Source organism: Artemia franciscana, chromosome 6 (genome assembly GCF_032884065.1).
Source record: "Artemia franciscana chromosome 6, ASM3288406v1, whole genome shotgun sequence".
In the NCBI taxonomy this organism is placed as follows: domain Eukaryota; kingdom Metazoa; phylum Arthropoda; class Branchiopoda; order Anostraca; family Artemiidae; genus Artemia; species Artemia franciscana.
Genome location: NC_088868.1, coordinates 6273620 through 6293471, shown reverse-complemented (window position 1 = coordinate 6293471; position 19852 = coordinate 6273620). Strand labels below are relative to the sequence as shown.

Genomic DNA, 19852 nt, shown 5'->3' with positions numbered 1-19852 from the left:
AGTTTCCTAAGCATAACTTGGAGATGGTATGACTGTTTTGCATTTATTCCATCTAGGTAGCAATATTTGCCACTAAATTCAGGCTCAAAAACACGAATAACCATGCCTATAATAAAACAATACAAAGAGGTAAGATTTAACAAAATATGGTCTAATTATTCTTACTGTTAAAATGTAGGCCAATTGTTGGGTTATAAATTGCCTTATTTCTTAGGATTAATGACAAAAACTAATATTTTGCAAAATGAAAACAGAATTGTGTTCTTTAATTTTTGGGAGTTCATGAAGATAAGCGACTATAGTTTAAAGGAAATTTATCTACCAATAGAAAAAGGGTGTGAAAGTTGTAAAAACAAAATGTCTAAATGATTGTTATAGATTTTTATCGTGAGTTGGGGTGACTATCAAAATATGGGCCGCAGATGACGGAGCTCTCTTGATTAATGCCACCTTGAAATCATCATAGCAGTCGTAGCAGTAGTGATAATGCATATACTAATACTCCTTTATCTTAATTTATCTTATATATCTTATATATCTTTATATCTTAATCAGACAACTTTTGTTAATTAAAAGTCCCATCCTAATTAAACAGTCCCGCAAAGCGTCACGAAATAATATACTGTATTCTAGGTCATCAATGAGTTCATAGCATTAAGCAATCTGATGATAAGCTGGTGGTACGAATTATTAAGATTGCTGCAAAGGACTTTTGCAATGTCGTTCCATCTGTAATAAGGAATTGTGACGTCCAAGTAAAAGAAACAAAGTATATTGGAATCGTTAAAGGTATACCGACAATTCTAATGTTAATTGGGGATGCTAATTGATTGCGGCAATATTATTCATGCAAAACGAATGGGCTGTTATAGTGTTTTTTGAAAACGTTTTGTGCTCGCTAATGTACTTTGAATTGTTATAAAGATTGGGTATAGGATATATCGAGTTTACGATTTCCAGCGCCAACCCAAATGCTGTTATAATTGTCTATCACCTAATCACTCAAAATCAAATTGTAATGCAGAAAAACACTGCTTCTGTTGCGCAGGGCAACATTAATCCTCACCTGATTCTCCCTACAAATCACGTATTATTTGTATTGAAATGCCGAATCCTTCATGAACTTTTGTCGAAACGGTCATCTTATACAAAAAAAATGAGTGATAAGACTAACATCACTATACGCTCGTTCAATTTTAACGGTGCCTATCTACAAAAACGTGGAATTTTGTATTTTCTGCCAGAAGACAGATCACGGACGCGTGTTTTTTTTCCAGGGGTGATCGTGTCAGCCCAGTGGTCCTAAAATGTTGCAAGAAGGCTCATCCTATCGGAAATTAGAAATTCTAGTTCCCTTTTTAAGAGACCAAAAAAATTGGAGGGCACCTAGTCCCCATCCCGAGCTAAAATTTCTCTCAAAGTCACCGAATCAAAATTTTGAGATTACTATTTTGTTGAACATAGTCGAAACATCTAATAATTGTGCATTTTGGGCCGACTTAATCCCCCACAGTCCCCTTGAGAGGGGCTATAAGTTACAAACTTTGACCATTGTTTACATATAGTAATGATTATTGAAAAGTTTACAGACGTTTTCAGGGTGACATTTTTGCGTTGAGGGGAGGAGGGGTCGAGAAGAGGGGGTTTCGTGGGAGGATCTTTTCATGGAAGAAGAGAATTTTCATGAAGGTGCCCTAGGATTTTATAGAATTATTAAGAAAAAACAATAAGAAAATTAATGAAAAAAGTTTTTTCAGCTGAAAGTAAGGAGCAGAATTAAAACAAACGGAAATTATCACGTATACAAGAGGGTTATTCCCCTCCACAGCACCTCGCTCTCTACGCTAAAGTATTTTTAGTAATTTAAACTATTTATTCTACAGTCTTTGTGATTTAGGGGTCATTATTAAAGAATTAGGACATAATTCACGCTTTGGTGTAAAGACCGAGGTATTGACGAGGGGATGAACCCCCTCAAATACTTAATAAAAACAACCAAATACAGAAGTCGTTTCTTTAGTTAATTCTGTAGTTACGTATAATTATTACTAATAAAAACGATCGTAAAAAAATAAGTTTGAGTTGCCTTTTTAAGTAACTAAAATTGGAGGGCAACTAGGCACTCCCCCACCACTTTCTTATATCAAAATTGTCTGATCAAAACTATGAGAAAGCCATTTAGCCAAAAAACTAATATGCAAATTTCGTTTTAATTATTCATATGCGGTGAGCCAAAATTAAAACACTGATTTATTCAAAGACGTTCAGAAATTAAATTTGAAAAAACAAGTTTTTTTTAACTGCAAGATAGGAGCAAGATTAAAACTTAAGACGGAGAGAAATTACTTTGTATATGAAAGGGGTTTTACTCTCTTCAGCCCCCCACTCTTTACACTAAAGTTTTTTTATTGTTTTAAAAAGTAGAGTTGTGAGAAAGAGTCAAACTTTAGCGTTAAGAACGAGGAGTTGAAGAGGGGAAAACCCCTTTCATATACAGAATATTTTCTCTTCGTTTTAATTTTTAATGTCAGTCCTTACTTGCAGTTAAAAAAGAACTTGTTTTTTTTTATTTAATTTCATTTAAGCTTGTATCTTCGATTCAGTGGCTTGGTATTAGGATTTGTTTATCTTTATCGGGTTTTCGATCTTTTGGGCTTAATGATATTAAAAGTAAACTTAAAATTGGGTACGCGAAAATTATCTTGAACCGAGACATATTTTCACGAAAGGCCTTATCTAGACTTAATTCTATTTATTGCGATAACTTTATATTGTTTTTGTCCTGTTTGTGCCCGTTCTTTAATAATCAAGATTTACAAAATATGAGAGTTGATTATTTTCGTTATTGCAAATATTTATTCTACTTGCCATTTTCTTATAGAAATCAGAAGATTATTCGAAAGTTTTGTACCACTGATATTATCTTTGTTTATATAAAACTTTATGCTAGATTAGGTGCTGATAGCTGACAACGCTTGGGTCCTTACCACCCTTTGATGAGATTGTATTGAATTCCAGGATTGTATTGGTGTAAGATGTACAATTATGGAGATACAATCTTTTAATAACCGACTGACGATGTAAAAGTCTCTTTTACTAGAAATTAGACTCAAATTTACCGATTTTTTAAATTACATGGTTGCCTGGGCTTCCACTCAACCACCTCGAACAATCTTATTTAATTTCCACTTTCCTTGGTACTTTAAGCCTAGAAGCACAAATTAACGAAAATGTAGGAGAGGGGGGGGGCGTGAATCAGATGCATTGACACTAAATATTTACCGTAATTAATTACTCGCATCTGTTTTCCCCTTCTAGATACTAGGTTGCATATCTAAAACTATTCTTTTAGCACTATAGTACTATTCAACACTATAATAATTTAATGTGCAATTAGAAAATTAATTGCGGATTTCGTTTCATCGTGCTAATTATGGTCTAGTCTACCATCGTTAATTTTACATTTTAATTCTCAAATATATATATATATAATTAGTAACATTTTCAATAATTTAATAGAAAATGTAGGAGTGAGGAGGGTAATGTTTAAAAAATTTTCAATGGAGATGCAAAAAAATAATTTTTCAAAGTCAATGAGAGAGAGGGACAATCTTGTTATTTTGAAATAAAAAAAAAAAAAAAAAAACACAGTGAAAGGCATTTTTCTCGATCTAAGGCGAGGGGACAAAACTTCCAATTAGTGCCCTTGTTCAAGTTGTTTATAGCCATTTGGATAATAACATTATTGAAGTTAATATAGCCCCAGCAATAAGGGTTGATTTCAAGCTTTCTATTCCAAGCAGTCTAATAGAATGCTTTGCTTAGTGATATAAGAGGCTATCTTTCATTATCTTTATTTAAATTCCTAATATTTAAATCAAATTAATTAATTGTCAAATTAATTTATTAATCGTCAAATAATTAATCAATTATTAATCATTAGTCAATTATTAATTATCAATCAATTAATCAATTAATTGTCAAATTAATTTATTCATTAATTACTGTTCATCCATCAATAATTAACGAGAAGTGTTGCATTGAATTTTTTTTCACAATTATGTCCCATTTAGCCTTTTCTCCTTCTGTTATTTTATTCATCGGAATTGGGAGGGCCGGCCACGGAGAGGGGCAATTGCAAACCCCCCTCCCGTAGATCCTTCTGTCCCTCCCACCCCCTACCCACCTGAGGACTTTGAATTCTGTGAATCTTCAGTTAAAAAACATTCAAAATCCCACCCCCCTATTTTGTGACTTCACACCTTTGATAACAATCAAATAGTATAGAATTCCCAGATTCAGTTATTTTGTTTTTCCTTCCTTTAGTGTCTTTACTCCGCTTAAATTTTTCAACAAGGCTGGTAAAAAATAAATTATTATTATTATTACTATTATTTACAATTTCACTAAGTTAAATAAACATTATTATTAAAAAAAATAATATAAAGCGGCTTTAACCAAATCGCTGATTTAACTACAATATTTACATATCATTTTTTTTTTAGGGACTGGGAAAGGAACAAGACTTAATCGTTTTTAATTGTTATTTTAATAGAATTGGATTAAGACATGTAAGGTGTTTTCTTCTGGAAGCATATATTTTTTCAAAAATAATTCTTTTTTGTATAAAATTAAACATAAATGTAACTCATATGACACAAAAATGTTTTTGACATACATTAAAAAGCTATCCTGTACCGGCAAAAAATAACGATTCAAAGATATATAACTGACCATTTTCATAGGGAAGACTTGCCAGTATTCGGGCAACTGAGATTGTTCATACAACATATATCCTATGTGGAAAGCCCACAGGACTTTTCTACCTAGAAAGCCCACTGGAATTACAATAGGAAGAACCAAGATTTTTGTGTTGACTCATAACAAACAATAACGTTATATACTTTTACCTTTTATTTACCTTTTCTTACCTTTACCTTTTATTGTTTTACCAAACAATATACCTTTTGTGTACCTATCTAATTTGCCTCAGTAATTTAAAGTAATCTTTGTAGATATTTTTCTCGGCTGCTGTTCAGAATTTTTCTGGACGTTCTCTTGATCACACAAACCTTTGAATTCAATTGTCAAACAGATACATTCCATTTATAACGCCTATCGAATATTCTCTATTGAATTATTTAAGCTTTTCAAACGAAACTTCTAACGAAGAATAAAATAGTTTTCACTGTTTTAGTAAATATGATGTTTTAAGGAATGATGCTTAACTTGAAGTTCAAATTCAATCAAAATATAAATACTTTATGAATTTAAACAAAAGCTAGACGAAAGATTATAACAAGAAAACAATTTAAAAGTAAATTTTATTGGGACTTGGGTAGGTAATAAATCTAGAAATGCGAGAAATGCAATTTTTTTTATATCAAAAGAATCCGTGATTGGCCGGCAGCTTGTACAAATCAATAGATTTTGATTGTTTTCCAAAATATTAGATGTGTGACAACCATAAAAGTTTTCAGATGTGATTCCCTGTTTGATGTAAAATTGGAACAGGAAGGGCTAAATACTTATGTAAAAGCTTTCTGCTACGCTGCAAGTGTCTTGGTATGATCTCATCAAATCCCGATACTTGGTCATTTTCATATTAGTCAGTAGTAGCTGAAGAGGCCATTTTAAAAAGGTAACCACAGCATGGCAAGGTTTTGCGCTCCCCATGTGACTAGATTTGAATGTGGAGTACAGATAATTAAGATAGGGTGCACGTACTTATTGTGATTTAACCAACTCTCACTGAAAATGGAACTTTGCACAATAGGATCAACCCTGTTCGGCTGGATTTGCTTCTACAAGATGTTTGTGTCACTCTTACAACCAAGAGACAATTTCTCCCCTTGTTGTGTTTGCAAACTGAAGTGTTGTGTATGCAAACTGAATCAACCCTGTTCGGCTGGAACTGCTTCCACAAGATGTTTGTGTAACTCTTACAATCAAGTGACAATTTCTCCCCTTGTTGCGTTTGCAAACTGAAGTGTTGTGTTGCAAAGTGAAGTGTTGTGTTTGCAAACTGAATCAACCCTGTTCGGCTGGAATTGCTTCCACAAGATGTTTGTGTCACTCTTACAATCAAGAGACAATTTCTCCCCTTGTTGTGTTTGCAAACTGAAGTGTTGTGTTGCAAACTGAAGTGTTGTGTTTGCAAACTGAATCAACCCTGTTCGGCTGGAATTGCTTCCACAAGATGTTTGTGTCACTCTTACAATCAAGAGACAATTTCTCCATTTGTTGTATTTGCAAACTGAAGTGTTGTGTTGCAAAGTGAAGTGTTGTGTTTGCAAACAGAATAAACCCTGTTCGGCTGGAATTGCTTCCACAAGATGTTTATGTTACTCTTACAATCAAGAGACAATTTATCCCCTTGTTGTGTTTGCAAACTGAAGTGTTGCGTTGCAATCTGAAGTTTTGTGTTTGCAAAATGAATCAACCCTATTCGGCTGGAACTGCTTCCACAAGATGTTTGTGTCACTCTTACGATCAAGAGACAATTTCTTCCCTTGTTATGTTTGCAAACTGAAGTGTTGTGTTGCAAAGTGAAGTGTTGTATTTGCAAACTGAATAAACCCTGTTCGGCTGGAATTGCTTCCACAAAATGTTTATGTCACTCTTACAATCAAGAGACAATTTCTCCGCTTGTTGTAAACTGAAGTGTTGTGTTGCAATCTGAAGTTTTGTGTTTGCAAACTGAATCAATCCTGTTCGGCTGGAACTGCTTCCACAAGATGTTTGCGTCACTCTTACAATCAAGAGACAATTTCTCCCCTTGATGTGTTTGCAAACTGAAGTGTTGCGTTGCAAAGTGAAGTGTTGTGTTTGCAAACTGAATAAACCCTGTTCGCCTGGAATTGCTTCCACTAGATGTTTATGTCACTCTTACAATCAAGAGACAATTTATCCCCTTGTTGTGTTTGAAAACTGAAGTGTTGTGTTGCAAACTGAAGCGTTGTGTTGCAAACTGAAGTGCTGTGTTTGGAAACTGAATCAACCCTGTTCGGCTGGAACTGCTTCCACAAAATGTCTGTGTCACTCTTACAATCAAGAGACAATTTCTCCCCTTGTTGTGTTTGCAAACTGAAGTGTTGTGTTGCAAATTGAAGTGTTGTGTTTGCAAACTGAATCAACCCTGTTCGGCTGGATCTGCTTCCACAAGATGTTTGTGTCACTCTTACAATCAAGAGACAATTTCTCCTCTTGTTGTGTTTACAAACTGAAGTATTGTGTTGCAAAGTGAAGTGTTGTGTTTGCAAACTGAATAAACCCTGTTCGGCTGGAATTGCTTCCACAAGATGTTTGTTTCACTCTTACAATCAAGAGACAATTTCTCCTCTTGTTGTGTTTGCAAACTGAAGTGTTGTTTTGCAAATTGAAGTGTTGTGTTTGCAAACTGAATCAACCCTGTTCGGCTGGAACTGCTTCCACAAGATGTTTGTGTCACTCTTACAATCAAGAGGCAGTTTCTCCCCTTGTTGTGTTTGCAAACTGAAGTGTTGTGTTGCATAGTGAAGTGTTGCGTTTGCAAACTGAATAAACCCTGTTCGGCTGGAATTGCTTCCACAAGATGCTTATGTCACTCTTACAATCAAGAGACAATTTCTCCCCTTGTTGTGTTTGCAAACTGAAGTGTTGTGCTGCAATCTGAAGTTTTGTGTTTGCAAACTGAATCAACCCTGTTCGGCTGGAACTGCTTCCACAAGATGTTTGTGTCACTATTACAATCAAGGGACAATTTCTTCCCTTGTTACGTTTGCAAACTGAAGTGTTGTGTTGGATAGTGAAGTGTTGTATTTGGAAACTGAATAAACCCTGTTCGGCTGGAATTGCTTCCATAAGATGTTTATGTCACTCTTACAATAAAGAGACAATTTCTCCCCTTGTTGTGTTTGCAAATTGAAGTGTTGTGTTGCAATCTGAAGTTTTGTGTTTGCAAACTGAATCAACCCTGTTCGGCTGGAACTGCTTCCACAAGATGTTTGTTTCACTCTTACAATCAAGAGACAATTTCTATCCTTGATGTGTTTGCAAACTGAAGTGTTGTGTTGCAAAGTGAAGTGTTGTGTTTGCAAACTGAATAAACCCTGTTCGGCTGGAATTGCTTCCACAACATGTTTATGTCACTCTTACAATCAAGAGACTATTTATCCCCTTGTTGTGTTTGCAAACTGAAGTGTTGTGTTGCAAACTGAAGTGTTGTGTTGAAAACTTAAGTGTTGTGTTTGGAAACTGAATCAACCCTGTTTGGCTGGAACTGCTTCCACAAAATGTCTGTGTCACTCTTACAATCAAGAGACAATTTCTCCCTTTGTTGTGTTTGCAAACTGAAGTGTTGTGTTGCAAACTGAAGTGTTGTGTTTGCCAACTGAATCAACCCTGTTCGGTTGGAACTGCTTTCACAAGATGTTTGTGTCACTCTGACAATCAAGAGACAATTTCTCCCCTTGCTGTGTTTGCAAACTGAAGTGTTTTGTTTCAAACTGAAGTGTTGTGTTGCAAACTGAAGTGTTGTGTTTGCAAAATGAATCAACCCTGTTCGGCTGGAACTGCTTCCACAAGATGTTTGTGTCACTCTTACAATCAAGAGACAATTTATCCCCTTCTTGTGTTAGAAAACTGAAGAAATAATGTTTGAAGTCTTTTTTGCATGTCAAAAGCATGAAAAATCTGTCCAGTATAATAGTATCTTAATTCCATCAATAACTGTGTCAAGGATATCCATCCACAGGTATAAGCCTGTAGTTATTAAATCACCATAATTATCACCATAAAAGGATATCCATCTACAAGGATAAACCTGTAGTCATTCAATCATCACAATTGTCACTATAAAAGTCACCAAAATTGTTTGGTGTAACGCTTGTGGATCATGAATGGTACCGATAATGGAATCCCAATATGCTTGCAGCATTTGTACAACGGCATTAAGCTCAGTCAAGATTGGGGTATTCACAAAAATTAACCCTTATTTGATGAAGCCAGTGGTTGACCATGAACAAAAGCAAAGATTTCATGTTTTGGAACAGGAGCAAACGATCTGACAGACTCTACCTAAGTATGCCAAAGAAAACAATCATCGTCCTAAAAGCTGATAGTAGAAGTCTTTACAGATGAAGTAATTTTTTTGACTTGTAAGGTTTGGCAAGCCTCTGAAGACGCTTCACATACTGGCTTGAAAATAAAAGAAACTTAAAATGAGACAACACTATGATTTTTATTTTATCTTTAATTTAAATTCTTGAAAATAAAGATAAGACAAAAATTTAATTTATTCAAATTAAAGGAATCACATTAGACCACAATAATTGATCGAAGAGGGCAGTGACTACTGACGTATTTGTCATCATTTGTGCTTGAAAGGCTGATTCCGGTCAAGTTTGATTTTTTTTTTAATAGTCGGCAGAGTACATTAAATAGGGTACCCTTATTTCATACGTCCAAAATGCTACAAAAAACCCAAAATGTACAATATTGTTTCTTAAATATATCGTCATGTTTGTGAGTTATTCATAAGGATTAAAGAGAAAATAGCAATATTCTTGACTTTGGGAATATTTTGGGGTTTGAAACAGCCATCCCCCAAACCCAGAAAAATTGTTGACAAATAAACATTTCCTACTGTTTTTAATAGCCCCCTCCTATTTTCTGAAAATTATTACTGGACTTCGGTAACTTATCAATATAATTAGAATTCCTTACCTAAAAAAGACTGGTCTGTAGCCAAAGTTTCATCAGCCCACTGAAAAAAATTGCATCTTCCCGTTTCCGATTTTGAGCAAACAAAAAATTGACGACCAGTGTTGGGTCCTGCTTTTTTTACAATTGACCTAAAAATGGGAAAAGTACACCAAAGAACAAAAATTAGGTCTATAAGTTACACATAGTTTACTCTAAAGAGAACTAATTCTAAGGATATTCTAAATCCACTAATAAATCCTTTTATTTTGTTATAATACATCAAATTGTGCAAGTGAATTGCCAAATATAGTGCCACTATGGTGAAACAGAGTTTCAAGACAAAACATGATTCTTAGGTTTCAAAATATGCTAAATATTTCCTTGAATAGAAGTGATAAGAATTATACAATAAGTTTCCTTCCGTTGTAGAAGTCTTCTGTCTAAAATTCGAAATCATCGTAAAAATTACTGAAAGAGTAGAAAATCAGTATACAAAAACCTAGACCGTTGTCTTAAAGGGCTTGTATTAAAAACAATATTACCACAGCCTAATGAAACAGTTCTTCGTAACGAACTGGAGTAAAGAACGACCCGGCTCAATAGTAACAAAAATAGTAACCGAAACAATAGTTACATCAAAAGAATTGCATTTTAATGTTGATTTTAAATTTATAAGTTTCATGAAGTTTAGTTTTACCCATCAAAAGTTCCGAGCCTGAGAATATTTGCCTTATTTTAGAAACTAGGGGAAACATGCCCCTAAAACTAATACAATCTTAACGAAAATCACGCCATCAAATTCAGCGTATTAGAGAACCCTATTCTAGAAGTTTCAATCTCCTATCTACAAAAATGGAATTTCGCATTGTTTTGCCAGAAGACAGATCACGGATGGGTGCTTATTTGCTTTTTTGTTTTTCTCCCAGGGGCTATCATATCGACCAATTGGTCCTAGAATAACGAGTGAAGGCTCATTCTAACGGAAATTAAAAGTTCTAGTGCCCTTTTTGAGTGACCAAAACAACTGGAGGGCACCTAGGCCCCCTCTCACGCTTATTTTTTCCCGAAGTCACCGGATCAAAATTAAGAGATGGCCATTTTATTCAATATACTCATAAAACTCAATAACTATGTCTTTGGGGACGATTTACTCCCCCACAGTCCCCGTTGGAGAGGCTACAAGATACAAACTTTGACCAGCGTTTACATATAATAATGGTTATTGGGTAGTGTACAGACGCTTTTAGGGGAATTTTTTGGTTGGGGGGATATAAGGATTGAAAGGAGGGGGTTATTTCAGGACATCTTTCCTTGGAGGAATTTTTAAAAAGAGCATTAAAAAAATAAATATGAAAAAGTTTTTTCAACTGAAAGTAAGGAGCAGCACTAAAACTTAAAACAAACAGAAATTATAACCCATATGAGGGGTTCACCTCCTCCTAATACCTTTCTCTTTACAGTAAAGTGATTTTATTAATTTTAAATATTTATTCTACGGCCTCTGTGATTCAGGAGTCGTTTTTAAGAAATTGGAACACAATTTAAGCTTTAGTGTAAAGAGCGAGGTATTGACGAGGGCGTGACCCTCCTCATATACGTATAAAAACATACGAATGTAGAAGTTCATTACGTAAGTTAATTCTTAAGTTACATTTATTTTTACTAATAAAAAAAATTCGTGAGAAATTAAAACTTCTAGTTGCCTTTATAAATAACCCAAAAGTTGGAGGGTAACTAGGCCTACTTCCCCACTCCTTTTTTCTCAAATCGTCCGATCAAAACTATGAGAAAGCCATTTAGCCATAAAAATAAATTAACATGCAAATTTCGTTTTAATTTTTCATGTGAGGAGACCCAAAATCAAATTATCTATTTATAGATTATTACATATTTAACATTGTTCGTTACAGTTGACATATTGATGACCTATCATGAAACTGAAATGCAACACAAGGAGGTTATTTTCTTAAGTTGATAAGTTAATGAAAAAAAAAAAAAAATACAATTACGATCGATTATACAAACGCGTTCCTTAAGTAGGATGTTAGAAGAAACTTCATAATTAAATGTACGAGCTACGACAAAGAACAACCGCTCTTGAAATCAAAATATAAAGTTTCCCAATTAACCAACTTGAAAACTAAAGCGAAACGTTGCTCTTTTAAAGTGATAAAATGAAAAAAAAAATTTTTTAACTGAAAGTAAGGAGCGACATTCAATCTTAAAACGAACAGAAATTACTCTGTATGTGAAATGGGTAGTTCCCTCCGCAATCCCTCGCTCTTTACGCTAAAGTTTTTAATTATTTTAAAAAGTAAAATTGTGGCAAAGAGTCAAACTTTAGTGTATTTGTAGAGCCCCTCATATGCGTAATAATCTCTGTTCGTTTGAAGTTTCAGTGCTACTCCTTACTTTCAATAGAAAAAACGTTTTCATGTTTATTTTTTTCATTGTTTTTTTAAAGTAATGCTAGAAAATCCTGCGCCCTTTTCATTGAATTTTCCTTCCCCGATGACATATTCCTCCAAGGAAAGATGCTCTCACATGGCCCCCTCCCCTCAACCCCGTCCCCCAAACCAAAAAAAATCCCACTGAAAACGTCTGTACACTTCCCAATAACTATTACTGTATGTAAACACTCGCCAAAGTTTGTAACTTTTAGCCCCTCTCTTGGGGATTTTGGGGATAAAGTCATTCCCAAAGACATAGTTATTAAGGTTTTTGACTATGCGGAACAAAATGGCTATCTTAAAATTTTGATCCGTTGAATTTGGGAAAAAATGAGTGTAGGAGGGGGCCTAGGTGCCCTCCAATTTTTTGGTCACTTAAAAAGGGCACTAGAACTTTTTCATTTCCGTTAGAATGAGCCCTCTTGCAACATTATAGGACCACTTGGTCGATACGATGACCCCTGAGAAAAAAAGAAAGAAAAAAACAAACAAAAAAAACGAACAAATTAACACGCACCCGTGATTTGTCTTCCGGCAAAAAATACAAAATTCCACATTTTTGTAGATAGGAGCTTAGAATTTTGTTTGCTATAGGGTTCTCTAATACGTCAAATGCGATGGTGCGATTCTATGACTTTTAGGGGGTGTTTTCGATCGATTCAATACATAGATTCTCTACAAATAGATATACAAAAAGGTTACATAATTAATTTTTTTTTTACATTTTGGCCTGAATGGCACAGTGGCAATTAGTGACTCCAGTTGTTTGATTTTGAGCTTGTGGTGGTCTTCCTGAATGACTTGAATCTTCCACATTCTTTACCTCGTCTGACCATAAGAAAAAGCCACACTCACTACATCTATAAAATTGCCTGCCTGAAATAGAAAAAAGTAAATAAAACAAATACTATCAAACCTAAAACAATGTAAATTCCGGATTGTTGTTCCTGGAAAGATGAGAAATAGAAAAAAAAGCTTTGGTTCAGGAGCTTTCGAACTAAAAAGAATGTTAGCAAATTTTGGAAAATAATATGTTTAACGTAGTCGAATTTCATTGCCATACCCAGATGCTCCAAATAAAAAATATACAAATTTTCCCGTTTGGAATAGCAATGAAAAATAAAATATCTTCTTCAACAATTTTTTTAAACAACTTTTCCATTTTAACCACAATGAATTATTATAACTAATTGCAGCACTAAACCACATGAGGCTCAACGCACAACCATGCTCCTCTTCCATCTAAGTCCATTCACAGCTCTACCTCTGTAAACTTCATCTGTCATCCTTCATTTGTAGAACGTATCCTAGCTACATCAATTCAATTTTAATTTAATAAATTTATTTTAAATGAGTTTAATTAAATATTTTCTACCTTAAACAATATCGAAACCAAAAGCAAAAAATTAAGAAGAGAAGAAAGCTCAACTTGGTTCCTGAATTTCAACTTAAAAGAAAAATCAACTTACAGTTCTGAGGTTTTCCATCGAATTGAAAAAGCTACACTCAAGTTCTGAATTTTCTCAAAGAAGGGAAAAAGTTATACTTTAGTTCCGAATCACCTCAAAGAAGAGAAAACTAAATTTCAACATCTTCTCTGAACTATTTCTAAAGAACAGAAATTTGGTTCTTGATTTTCTGTTCTTCCCAAACAGTGAAAAAAGCGAAAGTTCTGAACTGAATTTTTCCTTAAAAGAGAAAAAGTTTCAACTTCAGTTCTAAACTTTTTCAAAAAAGAGAAAAAAAGAGTTTACTTCTGTTCTAAATTTTCCCATCTGTACTGCCAAAATTACTATCAGGTTTTGATGTTATACCTTGAGATTCTGGCCTCCGGAAATTCCTTGGCATCGTTCTGACTAATCACAGTCACTTGACAAGTATACTAGACAGTTTTTGATGATACGAAATAATGGTAACATAACATCTGAACCACCTGGATAGATAATGGTTTATCTATAACAGGTGGTTATTGAAAAAAGCAGTTGCTTTGCCTCTAAGATCGTCGATTCCGGGGAATTTCCCGGCATCATTCTGGCATCTCTTTCTTTTGGAAAGTTTCATGGTTTGTTTCCAAGAATTTCTATGCAGGGTGCCTTTCAGTGTCGTCTGTTTTACATGACTGCTATAAAACATTTCACAGAGAGTGAAAGTCACCATCTGGTCTTGTTGTAATGTCTCGAGATATTTTTTTGGGGATTTTTTTTTGCATCATTCTGATGAGGCCTTAATGCACTGACCTGCTTGCTAAGCAGATTGTCGATAGAATAACACAATGAATCTGAGCAGAGCCCTGATCATCTGGAGAGCCTTATTATGATTAATTGACCATTAATTGAAGTGTCAACATGTATAGGAAAATAACTTTTGATTTATATTGTAATACATTTTAAAGTTCAGCTTCTGTTCAGAATTTTTCCTATGATGAAAAAATTTGAAACTTCAGCTATGAAATCTCCCAAAGTAAAGAAAATCTTGAGCTAGTTCTAGAGGGAGAGTAGTGAGCCCTCCCCCCCTCCCTTGACATTAACTTTTCCTGAAACGCATCCAATTGAAATCATGATATAAACATTTTGTTACGAATAGTAAAAAAAAAATATATATAAATGTCATCAGAAGGCAGAAAGCCCCCCCCCCCCCACGACAATAATTACCCTAAACACATCCAATGAAAATTTTGAAATAATCACTTACTTCAACGTAGTTAAAAGGTCCAGAAATTATATCATTGAGAATGACCCCCCCCCTGCAGCCCACAGGGCGAGGTTTGTAAGCTATGCCCTGGGGACTTAGAAGTTTTTAATAGAAATAATAGTTGTATGGCTTCAGAAGAGGCTTTTTGGACTGGTAATCAGAAAGTCTAGTACCCTACCCTTTTTAAAAGCCAGAGTGGTCGGAGGACAGCCCCGACACATTAATCATTCCCTCAAAAACATTCAGTTCAAATTTTTAGATTGTCATTTTGTTCAGAGTAGTTGAAAGGTCCGGTTACTGTGTATTTTATGATGACAACAACAACCCCCCCCCCCAATAGCCCTTGGGACAATTGCTGTAAATTGTACCCTGAGGCATATATCGTTTGAACAGAAAGAGCGATGATATAAATTTTTGAGAAGGGTTATTGGAATGGAAATCAGGAATTCTAGTACCCTTTTAAGAGTCAAAACGATAAGAGGGCAACTAGCCGTCCCCCCTCTTTACGGTCTATTTTACTGAAATACATCTAATAGAATTTTTTAGATAGCTATTTGTTCAAAAGCAGTCCAGAGATCGCATAGCAAGACCTTTCGGATGGAAAAAACCCTCAAAGTATGTAGGCCAAGATTCTAAGCTATGCTCCGAGGTAAGCTTTTTATGAAATATTTGGTTGCTTGAACTACAGAGGAAGCTCATTTGCTCGGAAAACCATATTTTTCTTTTTCTTAAGAGATTCAAAATATATGGAAGGCAAGTACCCTTTCCTGAAAATCTATTCTCCCCATACACATCCAATCGAAAATGTGAGGTGGAAATTTCATTTACAATAGTCTAAAGAGCTTGTAACAATGGCTTCAAGGTCGACACAATCCTCCAGATCCCACGAGCAAAATTTTTAAATTCTGCACCGGGCACATAAATTTCTTATGGAATGGATGGTCCTATTAACTTGGATCGGATGGGGTTCATTCAATTGGATGTTGGAAAATGTAGTTTCCATTTTAAGAGTCAAAAGTGAAAGGAGGACAACCCTCCCCTCCTCCATAATCCTATCATTCCCCAAAAAGTATCCAATCAAAATTTTATTAGAATTATTTTGTTCAGCATTATTGAAAGGTCCGGAAATTATAACTTTGGGATGTTAAATTTCATAGAGTCCTTCGGTTAACGCCTTTAAGTTAGGAAATGAATATTAATTTATTTAAAAAACTTTTCCCAAAATAAGTTTTTAAAAGAAGAGTTTTGAGAGCCATTAAGCCAAAAAAGAGCAGATATAAAGTCAAATAATTTTAAAGCGTAAATCAGCATAAATAAAAATATAAAATTGAAAAAGAAAAAAAATTACAATAAATAGCCGTGTCAAACTCAAAATAATCAAAAATCAACATGAGTTAATTATGAGAACATAGTTCGCGCTTTACTGAAAATAAAACATATTTTAGATGTTTTCACTTTTATTTACTTTCATAAATAAAACATTATCAAAACTTTAAGGAATAAATACCAGCATGTATCAATTAAATCGATAGTCCACAGTCATTTGCTTTTTTTTCTTTCAGTAAAGTGCAATTTACATTCTGGTCATGGGAAGACATGGGAATTATCAGCCCTACTTAAGTAAAATAAATTAAAATTAAAAAATAATGTTTGTGTCAGGATTAAAAATTGTTAAAAAGGATTGAAAAAGTTTCTCCAATATAAAAATAGCAACCCAAACTATATTAGTTTCTTTCTTATAGGAAGTTTTTTCTTATAGAAAAAAAACGAACACATATAAAATGTTATTTTTTCCATGAAAAAGACAATGTCAATAAAAAAATGAACAAAAATAAATTAGAACTTGTTTTCACAAAACAAGTTTTTCAAAAAAAGTAAACAGCTCCATCAAGCCAAAAAATATGTAAATCATCTTCAAGCGTAAAACTACCACAAATCATTATCAATATATAAATACAACTCAAACTAAAGAAAAACTCCAATAAATAGCTGAGTCAAACTCAAAACAATCAAAAATTAACACGATTATGGAGGATAGTCTTTATGCTATTTCAAGATGAGAACATAATTTGAGTTTAACTGAAAATTAAACATGGTTGAAATGTTCTTATTGGTTTTACTTACAAAAATAAAAAATATAAAAATTTTGAGGAATAAGTGTCTGTATATGTTATTAAACTGACTATCCGCAGTCATTTGTTGTTTTTTTTTCACTTCAGTAGAGCACAATTTTTTCAAATTCCTCATATTTGGCTTAATGAAGATCTTTACTTTCTTTTAAAAATTTGTAGTGTGAAACAGGTTTTTTGAATTAATTCTTAAAAAAATATTTTAATTTAAATGACATATCAATACACCAGAAATTGTGTATCAAACAGTTCGTGATAACAAACTGCAAGTAAGGAGTCATGAAGGTCAATAGTAACTAAAACTCAAAGAAACAGAGCCTTGACAACAATAGATATATCAAAGAATCAAATGTCAATTCTCGTTCAAAATAAATAAAATTCATCAAATTTTATGTTAGTCATGAGAGCCTGAAAAAAAATTTGCTCAATTATTGAAAAAGGGGGAAAACACCCAAAAACCATCAAGGGATCTTAATGAAAATTCTATCATCAGATTCAAAATCCTACTATGGAAATTTCAATCTCCTATCTACAAAAATTAAAAAAAATAGATATTTGGCCATAAGAAAAGATCACAGATATAATTTTCTATTTTTATCTTAAGATTGATTGTATCAAATCATTGATCGAAGAAATAGGGAGAGGACTCATTTTGATCGAAAATCAAAAGTTATATTGCCCATTTTTAGAGGTCAAAATTTTGGAGGGCAGGTAACCCCCTTCCTTCACTCATTCTCCCCAAAGTCACCTCATAAACTTTTTAAATGGCCATTTTCTGCATAGTCTAAAAACTAAATAGCTATGTCTTTGAAGATCACATGACTCCAACAATTTCCAGGGGAAGAGCTGCAGGCTATGAACTTTACCAGTTGTTTACATATATTATTGTTAATGGGAAGTAAAAAACCTTTTTGTTAGAGGATCTTTCCTTTGAAAAATTTTTCTTGAGCAAAGAGAATTTTCCATGGAGAGAGAATAAAAGAATTATTTAGAAAAGATCAGAACTGAAAAAAAACAAGTTTTTTGAAAATAAACTAAGGAACAGCATTAAAACAATAAAACTAACAGTAATTTTTGTGAATATGAGGGGAGTGGCTCCTTCTAAATATCCTGCTCTTTACAAAGCGGTTTATTTTGGGAACTTTTAATTGAGCTCATCATTCCAATGAAATGGTCTTTGTGATTCAGAAGTGATTCATCTATTTAATAATATCTGTTTGTTTAAATTTTCATCTTCCTCCATACTTTCATTTGAATTTTTTTTTTCATCTAGAGAAGAAGGAATCGGAGCACATAGAGCTCTGACACACAATGAGTGAACAATTATTTTAATAGGTTCGACTAAGCACTTTATAGCGGAGTTCAATAGTTGTAATTTCCTATTGTAAGTAATTTGATTGAAAAGGTTAAATGCTCATCTTTGTTGCCAATTTCCTAAGCATATTATCAGAAGATCCGGGTATACAGTGGTAAATTGTGTATCATATCCACAGTTCACGTCAGTTACTTGTGGTGGTGTCTGTTTACAAGGTGCTAATAAGTAGATATGGCATAATATATTACGTGGAGGTAGCATACCAAAGTTGTCTGAATTTACGTGAACTTCTGCACCTCCTCACAAAAACAGAGTAGTCCATCCCTATACGTAGTAAATTCAGTTAGTCCTTTGTTTCACTGCCTAAACTGAGTTAGCTAAGCAATGAATTCAGTAGACGTCTACGCTTCACTGGCCATAGTGAATACGCTATGTTCACAGATCAATGCAAAATTCTTCCTGTCCAATATACTCTGTGTTTTACCTAGCATAGCTGGGATTAATGTTACGTAAGTGCAATTGCATAACAGGTTTTCACCTTTAGTGCGGATATCAGTGGTAGAAAACGGGTTCCCCCGGCATCATTAAATGAATAGAGACTGAAATGTAACCAAACATTTCTAATGAAGGGAACATAAATATGGATTCTGATGGATCCTGATCCATAGATCCTGTTAATATCTTAGATTAGTTTTTTCTTATTTTTAGAAGAGGCAGAGAGGATAGGTTTTTCAACAGTTTTGTTTTATCAAAAGGAATTTTCAAGACTTTTAGTTAAAGAATTTTTATAGACTTTAAGACATGGATAATCTATCATATAAAAACAATCCTCTCTAACACCTATTTTTGAATTTTTGAATTCAATCCATAAGTTAATTTTTTGGCTTGAACCTCCATTGGAAGGGGATAAGTAATATCAAAACTAAGAAAAGCGTAAACATTTCTTTCGGGTGTTTTACGGAGGTAGTCCTTGAAGTAAATCTTATATACTTTTGACTCTTAATATTTTATTTCATTTATTTGAACTTGAAAATTTTTCAGTTTTTGTTTTTACGTCTTTAAATGATATTATCTTTACTTATAATAACAACAAAATCAGTTCTAAGTTTTTGAGCATGATATAAAAAAGTATGAGCTTGCTAGTTTTGATTTTCCTTTTATTAAAGCATATTTTTAAAGAATCAAAACAAATAATCTTCTTTGTGATACCCAATTTGGCTTTTGCAAAGGACTTCCTATGGACCTTGCAATTCTGACACTGGTTGACTGGGTGAATGATGCATTTGATAAAGGCCCAAAACCCACAGCTTTACTCTTAGACATTAAAAAGGCATTTGACACTGTTGATCATGATAAATTACTCCAAATTCTTGAATCAATTGGTGTACATAATGTGACTTAAAAATTGTTTTGTTCGTATTTTATTAATAGAGCTCAAGTTGTACAAAATGCAAATGCAACATCTGAGAGCCATATTTTACCTTGTGGAGTGCCACAAGGTTCAATAATGGGACCGCTGCTTTTTCTAATTTATATTGACCTTGTAAAATATTATTTATCTGAAGCTAATATCATATTATTTG

At 33.7% G+C, this 19852-nt stretch overlaps 1 protein-coding gene across 1 annotated transcript in view; it reads right to left on the bottom strand.

Moving 5' to 3' along the window:
- Nucleotides 1-7: 7 nt before the first annotated feature.
- The window catches only part of LOC136027961 (uncharacterized), a gene marked incomplete at its 3' end in the record, with an annotated part of 94349 nt that continues 74504 nt past the window's right edge, over nucleotides 8-19852 (bottom strand). Inside the window, 3 exon segments of the mRNA XM_065705434.1 lie at nucleotides 8-106; nucleotides 9706-9833; nucleotides 12857-13010. Coding sequence (XP_065561506.1) covers nucleotides 8-106; nucleotides 9706-9833; nucleotides 12857-13010 — 381 coding nt within the window.